A 21,086-nucleotide genomic window follows, 5' to 3' on the forward strand; every position below is an offset into this window, starting at 1 on the left:
TTTTTGTTAGAATTAAGTCGAAGATTGTGATAAACATACACACAATCACGTGCTCCCCTAACCCCTCGCCATACACTTACACACACGAATGCAGATGCTCCCCCCGCCCCCCTACACACACACACACACACACACACACACACACACACACACACACACACATCCCTGTTGTTCATAATTTACCTTTAACTCCAATGCCAGGAACTATTATTTGTCTGCTAAACCTTCCAATTTCTTCATTACTCAGTTTTGTCCCCTCAAAATTATTCACCATCTCTTCCAGTTGCTAGAACAAACAAAAGCTCCATCAACTGGTTAATAAAACAAAGAAAACAGAGGAAGATAAATGGCACTTAGAATCTGAGATAGTGAATAAATCTGGTTCTTAATAATTAGAAACGGTTACATGTCACTCTCTCTCTCTCTCTCTCTCTCTCTCTCTCTCTCTCTCTCTCTGTGTGTGTGTGTGTGTGTGTGTGTGTGTGTGTTCTGATAGCTGAGCTTGTCCACATGTTTTTATCTACTACTCAAAAACTTCATTTTATGAGAAGTGTTGTCTTTTTCACTTTACTGATCATACCTGCTTTTTAGCTGTTACAGTCTGTTTAACACTGATATGGATACAATGGGACTGTGAAAAATGAAGGAGTCAAGCTACCTTTGAAGCTCAGGTAAGTGAACACCTACAAAGACACTACGCAATAAATAAACAGAAGCAACTGCTTGTTTTTTGATCGAAATGGATGATAGGAAGTGCAAATTGGCAAAGTTGGAATGTCTAGAGAAGGAATTCAAAGCTTTAAAAGAACGAATGGAAAAGATAGATGCTGCTTGTACGCAAATTAAAGAAATGTTTGGAGAAAAGAGAAGCACCTGTATGAATATCAAGAGCACAGAAGCAAAGAAGGGAAAGCTGAGGGTTGGAAGGAATATATAGAAAAGCTATACAAAAAAATACTCAAAGACAATATTATCGAAATACAAGAGGAAGTATGTGAAGATAATATGGAACATATGATACTGCAAGAATAATTTGATAGAGCAATGAAAGTTCTAAGTGGAAACAAGGTACATGGGTAGATGACATTCCCTCAGAATTACTGAGTTTCTTGGAGAATCAACCATGATGAAACTACTTCATGTGGTATGCAATAAATATTAGACAGTGTTCAAGAAGACTGTAATAATTTCAGTTCTAACAAAATGCCAGAGGGGGCAATGTGAATGAGACATGACACTGCAAGAAAAATATGACAGAGAACAGAGACACCTAAGATGAAACAAGGTCCCCCACAATCACTGAGATCCTTGGGACAACCAGTCATGACAAAACTATTCCTCTGGTATGTGAAATATATGAGAGAGGTGAAATACCTGCAGACTCCAGGAAGAACCTAATAATGCTAATTCCAAAGAAGGGAGGTTCTGAAAGGAGTGAATACTACAGAATCACCAATTAAAAAAGTTTTGTTGCAAAATACTGGCATGCATTATTTACAGAAGAAGGCAGCAGTTGGTATTGAGGAAGACCATTTTGCATTCTGGTGTAATGTAGGAACATGTGAGGCAGTACCGACCCGATGATTCATCCTAAAAGATACGATGAAGAAAGGCAAACCTCTGTTCGTCCCATTAACAGATTTTGGGAAAGCTTTAGATAATGTTAAATTGAATACAGTCTTTGAAATTCTGAAGGTGGTGACTGTTATGGTCTTCAGTCCAAAGGCTGGTTTGATGCAGCTCTCCATGCTACTCTATCCTGTGTAAGCCTCTTCATCTCCAAATAACTACTGATGCCTACATCCTTCCTGTATTCTCTTTTGGTCTCCCTCTACGATTTTTACCCCCCCCCCCCCCCCCCCCCGCCCCAATGTCTCAGACCGTATCCTAACACCAGATTTCTTGTTCTAGTGAATTTGCACCACAAATTTTTTTTCTCACGAATTCTATTCAATACATCCTCATTAGTTACATGATTTACCCAACCAATCTTCAGAATTCTTCTGTATCACCACATTTCTTGCCTACACTGTTTATTGCCCATGTTTCACTTTCATACATGGCTACACTCCATATAAATACTTTCAGAAAGGACTTCCCGACACTTTAATCTATTGCACTTGATGTTAACAAAATTCTCTTCTTCAGAAATGCTTTCCTTGCCATTACCAGTCTACATTTTATATCCTTCCTACTTCACTCATCAGTTAATTTGCTTCCCAAATAGCAAAACTCATCTTCTACTTTAAGTGTCTCATTTCCTAAGCTGATTCCCTCAGCATCACCTAATTGAATTCAACTACATTCCATTATCCTCATTTTGCTTTTGTTGATGTTCATCTTATATCCTCCTTTCAAGACACTGTCCATTCTGTTCAACTGCTCCTCCAAGTCCTTTGCTGTCTCTGACGGAATTACAATGTCACTGGCAAACCTCAAAGTTTTTATTTCTTCTCCTTGGACTTTAATTTGTACTCAAAATTTTTCTTTTGTTTCCTTTACTGCTTACTCAGTATACAGATTGAATAACAACCCTGTCTCACTCGCTTCTCAATGACTGCTTCACTTTTGTGCCCCTTGACTCTTATAACTGCCTTCTGGTTTCTGTATAATTTTAAATAGCCTTTCGTTCCCTGCATTTTACCCCTGCCACATTTAGATTTCCCTTTCCTTAGCCTATCTTCTATGAGAAGTTGTTGGATCTGTATTGTCTTGAGTGTTCCTACATTTCTCCGGAATCCAAACTGATCTTCCCTGAGGTTTTTTTATTCTTCTGTAAAGGATTCGTGTTATTAATTTGCAACCACGACTTATTAAACTGATATTTCAGTAATTTTCACACCTGCCAGGCACCTGCTTTCTTTGAAATTGGAATTATTATATTCTTCTTGAAGTCTGAGGGTATTTTGCCAGTCTCATACATCTTGCTCACCAAATGGAAGAGTTCTTGTCACGGCTGGCTCTCCCAAGGCTATCAGTAGCTCTAACGGAATGTTGTCTACTCCTACGACCTTGTTTCGACTTTAGTCTTTCAGTGCTTTGTCAAATTTTTCACACAGTATCAGATCTCCCTTCTCATCTTCAACTGAATCCTTTTCCATTTCCAAAATGCTGCCCTCAAGTACATCTCCCTTGTACAGATCCTCTATATACTCCTTCCATCTTTCTGCTTTTCTTTCTTTGCTTAGGACTGGTTTTCCATCTGATCTCTTGATATTCATATAGGTGGTTCTCTTTTCTCCTGGTCTTTAACTTTCCTGTAGACAGCATAGATCTTATCTCTAATGATATACGCTTCAAAATCCTTACATTTGTACTCTAGCCATTCCTCTTCAGCTGTTTTTCACTTCCTCTTGACCTCATTTTTTAGACGTTTGTATTGCCCATTTTAACCACTTCATTTATTGCAATTTTTATATTTTTTCCTTTCAGCAATTAAATTCAATATCTCTTGTGTTACCCAACGATTTCTACAAGCCCTCATCTTTTTACCTGCTTGATTCTCTACTGCCTTCAGTATTTCATCTCTCAAAGCTACCAGTTCTTCTTCTACTGTATTTCATTCCCCTGTTCTTGTGAATCGTTTACTGACACTCCCTCTGAAACTCTCTACAACCACTGGCTCTTTCAGTTCATCCAGGTCCAATTCCCTTAAATTCCTGCCTTTTTGCAGTTTCTTTAGTTTTAATCTGCAGTTTATAACCAATAAATTGTGAGCAGAATCCACATCTGCTCCTGGACATCTGCTCCTGGAAATGTCTTACAATTTAGAGCCTTGTTTCAAAACCTCTGTTTTACCTTTATTATATAATCAATTTGAAACCTTCCAGTGTCTCCAGGTCTCTTCCATGTACACAACCTTCTTTCAAGATTCTTAAACCAAGTGTTTACTATGATTGAATTATGATCTGTGCAAAATTCTACCAGGTGGCTTCCTCTTTCATTCCTTTCCCCCAGTCCATATTCACCTACTACTTTTCCTTCTCTTCTTTTTCCTACTATTGAATTCCAGTCCCCCATTATTATTAAATTTTCGCCTGCTGTAACCATCTGAATAATTTCTTTTGTTTCATCACACATTTCCTCAATCTCCTCCTCATCTGGAGAGCTAGTTAGCACATAAACATGTACTACTGTGGGGGATGGGGGCTTAGTGTCTATTTTAGCTACAATAATGCATTCAGTATGCTGTTCATAGTAGTTTACCCACATTCCTATTTTTTTTATTCATTATCAACCCCTTCCTGAATTTCCCCTGTTTGATTTTGTATTTATAACCTTGTGTTCACCTTGTAACAATACGAGTCAAGATAGATGTAACGGAACTTGAATAGCGTATTTGCTTCTATTGGTTACGGTAGAGAGATCGATCTTTCGGTTCTGTCTGTATATTTATATATAATATTGCATGAATAAAGGCTGGGCGAGGGTAAAGCTATCGTTAAAAACGCACGCCGCGCGATTTGTTACGATTTGGTCGGTCATAGTAATAATAACATGCTTTTGAATACAATTAAAATATAACGGCGATACCTGTTTAGTGTTATTGGAAATAATATGTAGTAAATTAATGAGTAAGGTAGCCAATCCTACAAGAAACGGTAAAATTGGGCATATCGAGGTGTTTTGCTTTGTATCGACGAAGCCGATGATACGGCGTCATTTTTTCGTTTACTCTTAGGAATAAACAAGTAAAGAAGTGCTAATTGTGTGTTGTGAAAAAAATATAGGGATGAGTTTTAAATAACTAACTAACTACCCCCCCCTCCCCTCCCCTCGAACCATGGACCTTGCCGTTGGTGGGGAGGCTTGCGTGCCTCAGCGATACAGATGGCCGTACCGTAGATGCAACCACAACGGAGGGGTATCTGTTGAGAGGCCAGACAAACGTGTGGTTCCTGAAGAGGGGCAGCAGCCTTTTCAGTAGTTGCAGGGGCAAAAGTCTGGATGATTGACTGATCCGGCCTTGTAACACTAACCAAAACGGCCTTGCTGTGCTGGTACTGCAAACGGCTGAAAGCAAGGGGAAACTACGGCCGTAATTTTTCCCGAGGGCATGCAGCTTTACTGTATGATTAAATGATAATGGCGTCCTCTTGGGTAAAATATTCCGGAGGTAAAATAGTCCCCCATTCGGATCTCCGGGCGGGGACTACTTAAGAGGACGTCGTTATCAGCAGAAAGAAAACTGGCGTTCTACGGATCGGAGTGTGGAATGTCAGATCCCTTAATCGGGCAGGTAAATTAGAAAATTTAAAAAGGGAAATGGATAGGTTAAAGTTGGATGTAGTGGGAATTAGTGAAGTTCGGTGGCAGGAGGAACAAGACTTTTGGTCAGGTAAATACCGGGTTATAAATACAAAATCAAATAGGGGTAACGCACGATTAGGTTTCATAATGAATAAAAAAATAGGAGTGTGGGTAAGCTACTACAAACAGCATAGTGAACGCATTATTGTAGCCAAGATAGACATGAAGCCCACACCTACTACAGTAGTAGAAGTTTATGTGCCAACTAGCTCTGGAGATGATGAAGAAATTGATTAAATGTATGATGAGATAAAAGAAATTATTCAGGTAGTGAAGGGAGAGGAAAATTTAATAGTCATGGGTGACTGGAATTTGAGAGTAGGAAAAGGGAGAGAAGGAAACATAGTAGGTGAATACGGATTGGGGGTAAGAAATGAAAGAGGAAGCCGTCTGGTAGAATTTTGCACAGAGCATAAATTTATCATAGCTAACACTTGGTTCAAGAATCATGAAAGAAGGTTGTATACATGGAAGAACCCTGGAGATACTAAAAGGTATCAGATAGATTATATAGTGGTAAGACAGAGATTTAGGAACCAGGTTTTAAATTGTAAGACATTTCCAGGGGCAGATGTGGACTCTGAACACAATCTATTGGTTATGAACTGTAGATTAAAACTGAAGAAACTGCAAAAAGGTGGGAATTTAAGGAGATGGGACCTGGTAAACTGACTAAACCAGAGGTTGTAGAGAGGTTCAGGGAGAGCATAAGGGAACAATTGACAGGAATGGGGGAAAGAAATACAGTAGAAGAAGAATGGGTAGCTTTGAGGGATGAAATAGTGAAGGCAGCAAACGATCAAGTAGGTAAAAGGACAAGGGCTGGTAGAAATCCTTGGGTAACGGAAGAAATATTGAATTTAATTGATGAAAGGAGAAAATATAAAAATGCAGTAAATGAAGCAGGCAAAAAGGAATACAAATGTCTCAAAAATGAGATCGACAGGAAGTGCAAAATGGCTAAGCAGGCAAATTAAAGAGACCTATGGAGAAAGGAGACCCACTTGCATGAATATCAAGAGCTCTGATGGAAACCCAGGTCTAAGCAAAGAAGGGAAAGTAGAAAGGTGGAAGGAGTATATAGAGGGTCTATACAAGGGCGATGTACTTGAGGACAATATTATGGAAATGGAAGAGGATGTAGATGAAGATGAAATGGGAGATACGATACTGCGTGAAGAGTTTGACAGAGCACTGAAAGACCTGAGTCGAAACAAGGCCCCAGGAGTAGACAACATTCCTTTAGAACTACTGACAGCCTTGGGAGAGCCAGTCATGACAAAACTCGACCATCTGGTGAGCAAGACTTATGAGACAGGCGAAATACCCTCAGACTTCAAGAAGAATATAATAATTCCGATCCCAAAGAAAGCAGGTGTTGACAGATGTGAAAATTACCGAACTATCAGTTTAATAAGTCACAGCTGCAAAACACTAACGTGAATTCCTTACAGACAAATGGAAAAACTGGTAGAAGTCGACCTCGGGGAAGATCAGTTTGGATTCCGTAGAAATGTTGGAACACGTGAGGCAATACTGACCTTACGCCTTATCTTAGAAGAAAGATTAAGGAAAGGCAAACCTACATTTCTAGCATTTGTAGACATAGAGAAAGCTTTTGACAATGTTGACTGGAATAATCTCTTTCAAATTCTAAAGGTCGCAGGAGTAAAATACAGGGAGTGAAAGGCTATTTACAATTTATACAGAAACCAGATGGCAGTTACGAGTCAAGGGGCATGAAAGGGAAGTGGTGGTTGAGAAAGGGGTGAGATAGGGTTGTAGCCTCTCCCCGATGTTATTCAATCTGTATATTGAGCAAGCAGTAAAGGAAACAAAAGAAAAATTCGGAGTAGGTATTAAAATCCATGGAGAAGAAATAAAAACTTTGAGGTTTGCCGATGACATTGTAATTCTGTCAGAGACAGCAAAGGACTTGGAAGAGCAGTTGAACGGAATGGACAGTGTTTTGAAAGGAGGATATAAGATGAACATCAACAAAAGCAAAATGAGGATCATGGAATGTAGTCGAATTAAGTCGGGTGATGCTGAGGGAATTAGATTAGGAAATGAGACACTTAAAGTAATAAAGGAGTTTTGCTATTTGGGAAGAAAAATAACTGATGATGGTCGAAGTAGAGAGGATATAAAATGTAGACTGGCAATGGCAAGGAACGCGTTTCTGAAGAAGAGAAATTTGTTAACATCGAGTATAGATTTAAGTGTCAGGAAATAGTTTCTGAAAGTATTTGTATGGAGTGTAGCCATGTATGGAAGTGAAACATGGATGATAAATAGTTTGGACAAGAAGAGAATACAAGCTTTCGAAATGTGGTGCTACAGAAGAATGCTGAAGATTAGACTGGTAGATCACATAACTAATGAGGAGGTATTAAACAGAATAGGGGAGAAGAGGAGTTTGTGGCACAACTTGACAAGAAGAAGGGACCGGTTGGTAGGGCATGTTCTGAGGCATCAAGGGATCACAAATTTAGCATTGGAGGGCAGCGCGGAGGGTAAAAATCGTAGAGGGAGACAAAGAGATGAGTACACTAAGCAGATTCAGAAGGATGTAGGTTGCAGTAAGTACTGGGAGATGAAGAAGCTTGCACAGGATAGAGTAGCATGGAGAGCTGCATCAAACCAGTCTCAGGACTGAAGACCACAACAACAACAACATATGATCAGAGTAACAAAAGGACATTTAGTTAACATTTAGTTACACGAAATTGCAGATAGCGAAGTGTGGTCATTAAATTGAGTATACGTACAGGGCGGTCAATTCCGGGGTAAATCTATACGCATCTCACGAGGGACGCGGTATTGAGACCGTTTTTTTTATTATATCGCGGAGAGCTGGCTCCAATTTATGAAAAGGAGAAAAACGTTAACTTTTACATGAACTCTTAATAATAGCGGACCGGAGAGAAAAGTGTGTAATTGTCTTACACCTAACCAACATTTGTGGAGGGTGGTAGCTGAACTAGAAGAGACAATTACAAAATACTGTATCATTATCATTGACTGTTGGTGTCAAGCATCCAAAACTGTTCATCAAAGGTTTTCGATGGAACTTGGGAGTTAGGGTTCAGACGGTCGCATATAATCTACATGAGTGTGAATGAGTGGTGAATGCAAACTAAAACTGTGAACAAAGTTATGTTAAATAAAACAGAAGAAACAAGACAGTTATTATTCCATAAACTGTAACATTTCTTATCATTGTACGAAACCTTTATAGATGATCTTTATGACAATTTGCTTCGAAGGGATCTCGTTACGAGTTAAGTTTTGGGGACCTGGTCAAGAGAGGGTGGTTCATAGCTGCAGCTATTTTGGAATCAGGTGCTACCGTGACTGTTGTGTGTTGTCAGTGACTTAAGGTTACCATACCTCATGCTCTAAGATTGATGCGCCTTTCCTATAACGGTGCCTCACAGCAACAACGACAACGCTGACGACGAAGGAAGATACGGTAGAACCTGATCTGAAGTCCTGCTCCTCCTGCCACCGAACTTCACTAATTCCCACTGTAACTAACTTTAACCTATCCATTTCCTTTTTTCAATTTTCTAAATCATCTGCCCAATTAAGGTGTCTGACATTCCATGCATAGAACGCCACTTTTGTTTCTCCTGATGATGGTGTCCTCCTGAGTAGTCCCCGCCCTGAGATCTGAATGGGGGACTATTTTATCTCTGGGATATTTTATGTAAGATGATGCCATCATCATTTAACAATACAGAAGAGCTGCATGTAGTTTCCCCTTGCTTTCAGCGATTCCCAATACCAGCACAGCAAGGCCATTTTGGTTGATATTACAAAGGCAGTTCAGTCAATCATCCAGACTGTTACTCCTGCAACTACTGCAAAGCCTGCTGCCCCTCTTCAGAAACCACACATTTGTTTGGCCTCTCAACACATACTCCTCCGTTGTGGTTGCAGCTACAGTGTGGCTGCCTGTATCACTGAGTCATGGACGCCTCTCCACCAATGTCAAGGTCTATGGTTCATGGGAGATGCTTATGAAGGTAGTGGGGGTAAAATATGGGAAACAAAAGATTATATACAACATGTACAGAAACCAGACTACAGTTATAAGAATCAAAGGATATGACAGGGAAATAGTGCTTAAGAAATGAGTGAGACAGGGTTATAGCTTATCTCTGACATTATTCGGCATATATATTGAGCAAGCAGTAAAGGAAATCAAGGAGAAATTTAGAGAGGGAATTAAAGTTCAAGGGGAAGAAATAAAGGTTTGATGTTATTTAATGACACTGTAATTCTGTCACAGACAACAAAGGACTGGGAAGAGCAAGTGAATGGCACAGATAGAGTCTTGAGAAGAGTTTATAAGATGAAGAGCAACAAAAGTAAAAGTAGGTGTAGTTGCATTAAATAAGGTGATGTGGAAAGCAATTACTTTATGACATGAGACGCAAAGGTACTAGAAGAGGTCTGATAACTGGGTAGCAAAATATCTGATGATGGCTGAAGCAGAGAGGATATAAATGGCAAATTGGCTAAAAAAATGGTAAAATATGAAATTATTAACATCTAGGAAGGTCATTACTAAAGGTATTTGTGTGGATTCTAGCCTTGCAGAGAGAATAGAACTGTTGAAAGTGGTGCTACAGGAGAATGCTGAAGATTAACCCTTGAGTGGGTGCACCAATGTATAAAGTGCATCATATAAATTAAACAGTTTCTGCATCGTTCACTTGTTTATTTTGCCACTATGTGTTTTGATAGTTCATACCATTATCTTCAGGCTGAGAATTGTTTATTTACATCACTGGTGTTGGTGAAGAGTACAGATGTCTCTATTTATCAACAGTTGCAGCTCTCATAATGCTGTCCCTTATGGATGAAATACAACTGTGAGCTCGTACCTATTGCTTCATTTTTGCTTGAGCTAACACAGTGCTAAGTTGTGCTGTCATACATCCCAGTGGGCACCAGTAATATAAAATACACAGGGAGCTAGGTGAGAAAAAAATGTACAATCACACAATGAGGCAGCTGTCTACAAGATAAACAGCATTCAAATAAGAGGTTGGCAGTAATCTGATGTAATTGCCTTGTTTAATGCTTTGAGTGGGTCATTTATTTGGGATAGCAACTGTAAATGCTATCAAGGACATAATGAAAATTTATTTTATTATTGATTGATTAAACAGTTTAAAAAACAGGAGGTACTGAATCAAACTAGGGGAAAAGAGAAATTTATGGCACAACTTAATTAAAAGAAGGGATCATTTGATAGCACACACCCTGAAGCATGAAGAAATTGTCAGTTTGGTAATGGTGGGAAGTAAGAGCAAGTGTGTGTGTGTGTGTGTGTGTGTGTGTGTGTGTGTGTGTGTGTGTGTGGGTGGCATGGGTGGGTGGCTGTGGGTGTGGCAGGAGGAGGAGGAGGGGTAAAACCTGTAGAGGGAGACCAAGGGATGAATACAATGATCAGGTTCACACAGATGTAGGTTGCAATAGTTATTTGGAGCTGAATAAGTTTGTACAAGATAGAGCAGCATGGAAACCTTCATGAAATCAGCCATCAGACCGTAAACCACAACAACAACAACAACAACAACAACAACAACACAGACAATTGTAAAAGCTTGTAGATGCTGACATTTGGAGATCAAATTGGGTTCCAGAGAAATGTATGAACACATGATGCAATACTGAGCCTAAGACCCATCTCAAAGGATAGAATGAAGAAAGGCAATCCTATGTTTGTAGCATGTTTAGATTTAGGAAAGCTTTTGACAATGGTGACTGGAATAACTAGTATGAAATTCTAAGGGCAGTGGGGATAAGATACAGGGAGTGAAAGGTTATCTATAACTTGCACAGAAACCAGACTATAGTTGTTAGAGATGGGTGGTGGGGGGTGGGGGGGGGGGGGGGGAGCAGAATGGGAGGAAATAGTCAAGAAGAGAATGAGGTAGAGTTATAATATATCCCTTACGTTGTTCAATCTGAGCAGTGAAGGTAATCAAACAGAAAATTACAAAAGATATTTCAGCTCAGTGAAAAGAAATAAGAACTTGAAGATTTGCTGTTGGTATTACAGTTTTGCAAAGGACAACAATGGACTTGGAATATTGAATGAATGTAAGGGGTAGTGTCCTGATAAGATGTTATCACATGCAAATAAACGAAAGTAAAACAACATTAATGGAGCATAGCTGAATTAAATTGTGAAATGCTGGAGGATTCAGATTAGAAAAACACACACTAAAAGTAGAAGATGAGCTTTGCTATTTGTGCAGAAAATTAACTGACAATGCTAAAATAGATTGGATACAAAACGCAGACTGGCAATAGTAAGAAAGGTATTCTTTTTAAAAATGTCAGAAATTCTTTTCTGGAAGAGCGTACCTGGAGTGTAGCTGGTAGGGGAGTGAAGTGTGTTTGATAAATAGTACAGATGAGAAGAGAACAGAAGTTTTTGAAATTTAGTGCTACATAAGAATGCCAAAGATGAACAGACTGGATAATTAACGAAGAGGTAATGAACTGAATTATGAGAAAAGAAATTTGTTACACAACGTGACTAAAATAAAGGATCAGTTCATAGGAGACATCCTGAGGTACTAGAGAATAATTAATGCTGTAATGGTGGGGAGTGATGATGGTTATTATACCACTTGACTACAATGAGCATGTTCACAATAATGTAAGCCGCAGTAGCTATGCAGAGAAGAAGCCTGAAGAGGATAGACGGGATACAGTGGAAAGCTGCATCAAACTTGTCTTCAGACTCAAGACCACAGCAACAACAAGTACCATAGGCTTGCATCATTCTGTATCCTCTTGAAATTGTGCCCACATGTTTTTCAATTAAGTAGATACAGGGTTGGAAATTAGTAAAAATACAATGAACTGGCAGCAATAGTGGCAATAAAAATAAAGAATTTATTAAAGTAGGAAAAGATACATTGCCATAACTCACATTAAAAATGCACACACACACACACACACACACACACACACACACACACACACACACACAGAGAGAGAGAGAGAGAGAGAGAAAGAGAGAGAGAGAGAGAGAGAGAGGCGCACACATTCAAAAGATAGAAATGAAAGATTAAAATATGTAATTTACCACATTCTGCTCAAGTAAATTTAACTGTTTCTCTTTCTGATAGAGTTGTTTCTTCAGTTCTTCAATCTCAGCACGTAGAGAACCTGGATCCATGTCTGAAAAAAAAAAGAGGCAGAATAATTATAAAACTGTATTGTTCCTACAACTGTTTAAGTAAGTAACTGACTCTACATTTTTTTCTCTGCAAACCACCATGAAGTGCATGGAAGATGGCACTTCCCAATACACCACAGATCAGAGTATTGTATGATAAGTCATGGAGGGAAAACAACAATTGCTTTCACATACTTTGTCTTTTTATTACCATGTTGAAGAATATATTGCATCATAATATTATAATCCTACAAGACAGTGTGTTTGAGAGATATTTTATTGCCATCTACTTCTAAAAGGTGTCTTACCATAAGCTGAAGGTACTTTAGAAATCACTTACTGTATGTTACCTTGTGACTTTGTACAAGACTGCATGTGTGTGTGTGTCTCTTTATCTGGAAACCGATCCACTGCAAAATAAATAGCTGACATATGATATCACTAATCTTATTTAATCCTCTGATATCTCCCACACTTGCTCAGTTTTGTTTCACATTCTTTGTTGTCCTATCAGTATTGATTAACATTATTATTATTTATTATTGTTGTTGTTGTTGTTATTCGGTGTATTTTGTCATTCCTCATTTCACGTAAAAAATGTACTACAATAGGGTGGTAATAGTACAGTAGTCTAAAAAAATGAAACATAAAAAAAAATAAGGAAGACTATATTTTTTTCTTTACCTACACAGCTTTAATTTTTCTTTGACTAAACAGCTTAATAAACAAATACCTGCCAAATGGCAAGTTATCGCGATTCAATACTACACAGTAACTCTAGATGGAAATGCAATGGGCAAATAACATTATTATAAATACAATTTCTGATTATCCACATGAAATTGCAATTGCACTCTCTGAATCATGAAAAATGTCATACATCTATAAGCTTATCTAACACATTTCTGCTTCAACATCTGTGGTGTTCCTGATTCCCAAGTTTCAGTAATTTATCATGTTTTCACATGATCTAATTCTAAATCTGCAAAGTATCCTCAAATATAAGGAAGGAAGGAAGATTAAGGTTTAATGTATTGTAGTTAATGAAGTCATGACAGATGGGGCACAAGGTAAGAAGGCAATCTGATGTGTCCTACAAGTACCAATACCAGTTTTTGGGAAACCCTTGGAAATGCTAAATCTGGACGGCCATAGACGGATTTGAATCACCATCCTCCCTAGTCAAATTCAGTGTGCTAACCACAGCATCATCCTACTCAGTCCTCACACACAGTGTTGAAGGAACAGGAGATGTGATTAATCACTGATTCAAACAATAGACAGTCCAGGTTGGAATATCAACAATATTATAAAAAGGACAGATTGCTACTCATGTAAAGACGACAAGTTCAGCTGCACAGAGGCATGGTGAAAACTCAATGTGTCATCTTTGTGGTGACTAGTAACCTATCCTTTTCATAATGTTATTAATCACTGATTCAGTCAGCACCAAATGTGAACTGACTTAGTAAACATAAATAAAGTCATTGAGAACTGGAGTTACATTTAGATAAATTAATATTCTGCTCAGTAGAATAAGCATTTCTCAGCAATATTTTGATAAGAAAATAATAAAAGGACTCATAGTTAATTCCTTGCAGTTTGACTACAAGTATTATATCAGCCAGGAAGGAAGGAGCAAAGAGAAAATAGCATGAAATCTCACATCATCTAGAATCTAGTGTGTCATCAAGGAGAGAACAAGTATTCTTGTGGGGGTTGGGTTGTTTGGGGGGAGACCAGACAGTGAGGTCATCGGTCTCATCAGATTAGGGAATTAACTCGGCCATGCCCTTTCAAAGGAACCATCCCGGTATTTACCTGGAGCGATTTAGGGAAATCACGGAAAACCTAAATCAGGATGGCTGGACGTGGGATTGAACCGTCGTCCTCCCGAATGCGAGTCCAGTGTGCTAGCCACTGCGCCACCTCGCTCAGTAAGTATTCTTGTGGTTTAATTCTACAATTAACTATGTCCTATGGTCAGGTGAAAATTTAGAAATAACGTGCTTTCTGTATCTAAAAATGGCATTTATGTTTTGAAGCAGATTTTGGCCAGTGGACTTGTCTAAAATTTTTCCAGTAAGCAAATTCAAACTCTGAAGTTGTTGGCACAAATGACACATGCCACTTGGGTTCTGTGGCAAATGGCAAATGGCTGATTTGGTCAAGGCAACTAGCCTTAGATGAATTTCTTGACCTCCACTATCGAGTTGAGGATTGTAGGGTTTCTGTTAATAAGTCAAGTATGCAATACAGGCAGGAAGCGTGCCGCTAAGATAGCAGAGTATGTGTGGCATGCACATGGGAGTTTTTTTAGTTTAAAGGAATCCCCCCATAGGATCAAAGATGAATTGCCTACAAAAACAAATAAACATCAAGCACAATGTTCTCAGAGAACGCTTGTCGTCCGAGATAGGATATAGAAAAGGTTAATACGATGTTAGTGAACTGTAGGAGCATATAAGGGAAGATCCCAGAATTAGTATCGGTTACTGAAGGTTTTAATACCCAGATAGTATTAGGAATGGAAAGCTGGTTGAAACCAGAAGTGAATAGTACAGGACAGGTTAGTCATCAGTGGTGGCAGTGTATTTATTGTCATTAGTGGTGGGAGAGCATTTGTAGCAGTAAAGAATTTGACAATATCTAGGGAGGTTTTCATGGATTCGCATGTGAATTAATCTGCATGAAGTTAAACATTAAGAATCAAAGGTGGGTCAAAAACAGTAACTGAATGCTTTTATAGACCGCCTGGTCAGGAGCTGTAGTGGTACAGCACCTCAGAAAGAACTTGCAGAATATCATTAGTAACTTTTCTGATCACACCAATCTAATAGGGAGTGACTTCAACTTTCCAGGTATAGATTAGGAGAGTTATGCAACCAAAACTGGTGCCAGAGACAGGGACTCGGGGGACATAATTGTGAAAATCTTGACTGAAAATTACTTCAAACAGACACTTAGAGAAGCAGTCTGAGAAGGTAACATCTTACACCTCTTAGCAGTAATCAGACCTGAACTCATCAAATCAGTTAACATAGAGGAAAGTATCAGTGGTCATATGGCGTGACAGTGACTATGACTACGGGTATGTTCAAGGAATATTATGAAAGGTAGGAAAATTTTTTTGCAGTGACAGAGTATCTGAGTAGCAAGCATAAAATATTCAGTAATGAGGATGGCGATGTGGAGCACAAATGGAAAAAATTCAAAAGCACAGTTCAATCGCCTTTGACAAATACACTCCAAGCAAGGTCTTGAGGAATGGGAAAGACCTGATGTGGTTTAATAGAGGTATCAGAAAACTGCTATGTAAAAAAAGAGAGCCTCAGCACAGATTCAACAGAAGTCAAAACTTAGCTGACAAATTAAGAATGAATGAAGCAAAACTTTAACATGTTTTGTCCTTACATAGAATCAGTAAGTGGTTCCAAATCATCTATTCAGTCACTCTGTGACCATACTGACAGGGAAACTAAAGATACCAGAAAGAAGGATGGAGTACTGAATCCTGTCTTCCAAAATTCTTTCACTGCAGTAGATCATAATACAGTTCCTCTTTTCAATCGTCATAAGAACACCAAAATGCCACATAATGAGATAACTGTTCACAGAATAGAAAAGCACTTACAACCACTTAGTAGAAAGGTAAAAGTGTCAGGACCTGACGCGTTACCTGTAAGATTCTACAAAGATTATGTGAAAGAACTTGCTCCCCTTTTAGTAGCAGTTTATCACAGTTAGCTGGAGCAGCAAGGATTATGCTCAAGCTTTGGTCACACCCCTTTAGCACAGTATTTACGCCACTTCCCAATGTCTGACATATCAGTTGGGAAAACTGAGGGGAACAAGGAGCACCTCTGACGATGTCCAGTACAGCTCTGGGTGAAATCATTAGAATGGAAAGATTTCACAGGCCACCACAATACAACACAGAAGATTCACCAGCAGCTACGACATCTGATCGTGAAAGCCTTCATTGTATGGTGCTTGTTTGTTGTTATTTTTATATCAGGAGCTTACGGGCTATTGAAGGTGGTGACATGAAAATTGGAACAAGTGTCCATTGTATCATAAAATATATGGGTGCTGCACTGTAATTTGGTTCAACACTGAACTGTGCCCAGATGGCTTGCTAATGACTATTGTGAGTCAAAGGTCAATTTTGTGATTATGTAATAATAAATGAATATTTTATTCATTGTTGAATAAATAATGTATCAATAATAATTCATTAATAGTAATGAAACAATAATGAATAGGAACACAAAGAAGTGTAGGGACAGAAAGTTGGCTGAAACCAGGTGTAAACAGTAATGAAATTCTTAACTCAGATTGGAATGTATACTGCAGGGACAGTGCTGGGAAGAGAGAGTGAAGGGAGAGGCATGTTCATAGCAATAAAAAGTGCAATAGTATTGAAGGAAATTGATGGAGATCTGAAATGTGAAATAATTTGGGTGAAGGTCATGGTTAAAGCAGGCTCAAACATGGCCCCCTGGCTCAGCAGCTGTTGTAGCAGAACACCTGAAGGAAAATTTGGAAAACATTTCGAGTAGATTTCCTGACAATGTTATAGTTTTGGGTGGAGATTTTAATTTACCAGATATAGACTGGGAGACTCAAACGTTTATAACGGGTGGCAGGGACAAAGAATCCAGTGAAATTTTTTTAAAGTGCATTATCTGAAAACTACCTTGAGCAATTAAACAGAGAACCGATTTGTGGTGATAACATATTAGACCTTCTGGTGACAAACAGACCCGAACTATTTGAAACAGTTAACGCAGAACAAGGAATCAGTGATCATAAAGCAGTTACAGCATCAGTGATTTCAGCTGTAAATAGAAATATTAAAAAGGGTAGGAAGATTTTTCTGTCTAGCAAAAGTGACAAAAAGCAGATTTCAGAGTACTTGATGGCTCAACACAAAAGTTTTATCTCAAGTAAAAATAGTGTTGAGGATCAGTGGACAAAGTTCACAACCATCGTACAATATGCATTAGATGAGTATGTGCCAAGCAAAGACAGTAAAGAGCTGGTACAACAACCGAGTTAGAAAACTGCTGCGGAAGCAAAGGGAACTTCAAAGCAAACATAAACATAGCCAAAGCCCTGCAGACAAACAAAATTTACACGAAGTGAAATGTAGTGTGAGGAAGGCTATGCAAGATGCGTTCAACGAATTCGAAAGTAAAGTTCTATGTACTGACTTGGCAGAAAATCCTAAGAAATTTTGGTCTTATGTCAAAGTGGTAGGTGGATCAAAACAAAATGTCCAGACACTCTGTGACCAAAATGGTACTGAAACAAAGGATGACAGACTAAAGGCCAAAATACTAAATGTCTTTTTCCAAAGCTGTTTCACAGAGGAAGACTGCATTGTAGTTCCTTCTCTAGATTGTTGCACAATGACAAAATGGTAAATATAAAAATAGATGAAGATAGGAAAACAATTAAAATCGCTCAAAAGAGGAAAGGCCGCTGGACCTGATGGGATACCAGTTCGATTTTACACAGAGTATGCGAAGGAACTCGCCCCCCTTCTTGCAGTGGTGTACCGTAAGTCTCTAGAAAAGCGTAGCATTCCAAAAGATTGGAAAAGGGCACAGGTCATCCCAATTTTCAAGAAGGGACGTCAAACAGATGTGCAGGACTATAGACCTATATCTCTAACGTTGATCAGTTGCAGAATTTTAGAACACGTATTATATTAGAGTATAATGAATTTTTCTGGAGACTAGAAATCTACTCTGTAGGAATCAGCATGGGTTTTGAAAAAGACGATCGTGTGAAACCCAGCTTGTCCTAGTCGTCCATGAGACTCAGAGGGTCATAGACACGGGTTCCCGGGTAGATGCCGTGTTTCTTGACTTCTGCAAGGCGTTTGATACAGTTCCCCACAGTCGTTTAATGAACAAAGTAAGAGCATATGGACTATTGTGTGATTGGATTGAAGAGTTCCTAGATAACAGAACGCGGCATGTCATTCTCAATGGAGAGAAGTCTTCCGAAGTAAGAGCGATTTCAGGTGTGTTGCAGGGGAGTGTCGTAGGACTGTTGCTATTCACAATATATATAAATGACCTTGTGGATAACATGGAAGTTCACTGAGGCTATTTGTGAATGATGCTGTAGTATATCGAGAGATTGTAACAATGGAAAATTGTACTGAAATGCAGGAGGATCTGCAACAACTGACGCATGGTGCAGGGAATGGCAATTGAATCTCAATGTAGACACGTGTGATATGCTGTGAATACATAGGAAGAAAGATCCTTTATCATTTAGCTACAGTATAGCAAGTCAGCAACTGGAAGCAGTTAATTCCATAAATTATCTGGGAGTAGGCATTAGGAGTGATTTAAAATGGAATGACCATATAAAATTAATTGTCGGTAAAGCAGATGCCAGACTGAGATTCATTGGAAGAATCCTAAGGAAATGCAGTCTGAGAAAAAAGGAAGTAGGTTACAGTACACTTGTTCACCCACTGCTTGAATACTGCTCACCAGTGTGGGATTCGTACCGGATAGGGCTGATAGAAGAGAGAGAGAAGATCCAACGGAGAGCAGTGCACTTCGTTACAGGATCATTTAGTAATCGCGAAAGCGGTATGGAGATGATAGACAAACTCCAATGGAAGACTCTGCAAGAGAGACGCTCAGTAGCTCAGTATGGGCTTTTGTTGAAGTTTTGAGAACATACCTTCACCAAAGAGTCAAGTAGTATACTGTTCCCTCCCAGGTATATCTTGCAAAGAGACCATGAGGATAAAATCAGAGAGATTAGAGCCCACACAGAGGCATACCGACAATCTTTCTTTCCACAAACAATACGAGACTGGAATAGAAGGGAGAACTGATAGAGGTACTCAAGGTACCCTCCGCCACACACCGTCAGGTGGCTTGCAGAGTATGGATGTAGATGTAGATGTAGATGTCTTATTTTTCCTTCTTGATTCTTGCACATAGTGTCTATTATCGCTATTCCACTGTAGTTTATAGGGTCATTCCATGCCAAGTGGTCTAAACCTTCCCACCATCATGTCTCCAATTTTCTTCAAATTTTATCTGTAGCACTAGTCAAGTGCTAAATTAAGTTTCTCAAGATTTCAAGCCTCTAGCTGCAATACTTGCTGATCTACACCCCCTTGTCTGAAGGGTAGTAAGTTCGCATGCGCGCGACATCAGACAAAATGCCATTTTTGGGGTCTCATAAAATTGAAACCAATTCATAAGAATGGTTAGTAAGATGAGACCCTGTACAGTTTTTTGTGCTGATTCAAACGAAATTAATTATAAGATTACTGATGCAAAATCCGGTCAAACAAGTCGACTCAAAGTGTACCCCTAATTCTGTCGTGACTTAATGCGACAAATTTTGACCAATATTCAGACTGCAATAATTTCCTTGCAGATAAAGATATGGACTTGAACTTTTTACCAAGTCTTATCTTTGTGCTGGACATAATACAGCTGGATTTCCAACTACCCAGGCTTTATAGTCGCCTTGCAAAATCTCTTCAAATTTGGCAGTGTCAGCGCAAATGGCTTTATTTACCAAAGTTCAAAGCCCATTACTACAAAATAGTCAGCCTGGATTTAATTGTGAATAGTATCATCTGAAAGAGAAACTCTTGCTCTACAAGATGGATATATTTTTCTTTTGCAACGCTTCCATTAAGTGCTTATTTACTCAGGTCAAAGTATCTTATATTTTGTGTGCGCAGTGCCCTGCGTTGGTCCATGATGGCTGAGCCATTACTGGTTATCACAATAAAACCAGCATCCCCATCGCCATAGGGGCCACGCCCGATAGCCATGCAGTAACAGCCACGGGTGGGTATCTTTACTGCAGGTTCCCAAGCCTGATTACAGGGTGTCTTTACCACAGGATCCCAAGCCTGATTGTGGGTTTCTTTATGCAGGTTCCCAAGCCTGTCTTCCTCAGTTACTTCATCATTCTGGAAGCATCGTTGATTTGCAAGAGAATGCTTTCAGGAAAACTGTATTGCCGACCAGATGATGTCACTGATGGAGCTGGAATAACACCAATGATAAGTTGTTCTGGAATCCAGCAAGTATCACGTCTTAAGGGCCAATAAAATGAACTTGCAGGACCATGAGGATGCATAAAGCTTATGAAAGCATCTTTCTGTTCGACTGAGATTTCAACGATGTTTCCAATCCACCATTTCTTTTCATAAATGCAAGCAACATACTGCCCAGGCTGAAGATCCATGACTTGAACTACTACTTCAGCAGCACTAATTTTGGCCAAAAAAGATGTCGCATCATTAGAAACTCTACTGACCTTAATTGTCGTCATATCAATGGGCAAAAAATGGTGGTTTTCTCTTTTGCCAGCTAGAGTGTGCCCTTGCAGGAATCTTTCTTCTTGAGAAGCTTTTTCTTCTTCAACTTCCTCTTTGCTGATGAAAAAGAATTTGATTCCATTGATATTATCATTGCAGAAGTTGAAAAGATCTTTGGGTGTTAGAATCTGGTTTTCATATGGACGTTGCAAACTTGCTCTTGCTGCCAACCGTTTTGTTGTGCCT

The 21,086-nt window shown here is 39.0% G+C and overlaps 1 protein-coding gene across 1 annotated transcript in view; it reads right to left on the reverse strand.

Annotated features, from left to right (window-relative positions):
• The window catches only part of LOC124615750 (adenylyltransferase and sulfurtransferase MOCS3), a 217,796-nt gene that overhangs the window by 135,044 nt on the left and 61,666 nt on the right, over window positions 1-21,086 (reverse strand). The window contains exons 2-3 of the mRNA XM_047143837.1: window positions 12,428-12,522; window positions 184-286 (exon numbers count right to left, since the gene is read on the reverse strand). Of these exons, the coding sequence (XP_046999793.1) occupies window positions 184-286; window positions 12,428-12,520 (196 nt within the window). The 5' untranslated portion in view covers window positions 12,521-12,522. The remainder of the gene's footprint in view (window positions 1-183; window positions 287-12,427; window positions 12,523-21,086) is intronic.

The sequence above is a fragment of the Schistocerca americana genome, chromosome 5 (assembly GCF_021461395.2).
Source record: "Schistocerca americana isolate TAMUIC-IGC-003095 chromosome 5, iqSchAmer2.1, whole genome shotgun sequence".
Classification (NCBI taxonomy): Eukaryota; Metazoa; Arthropoda; class Insecta; order Orthoptera; family Acrididae; genus Schistocerca; species Schistocerca americana.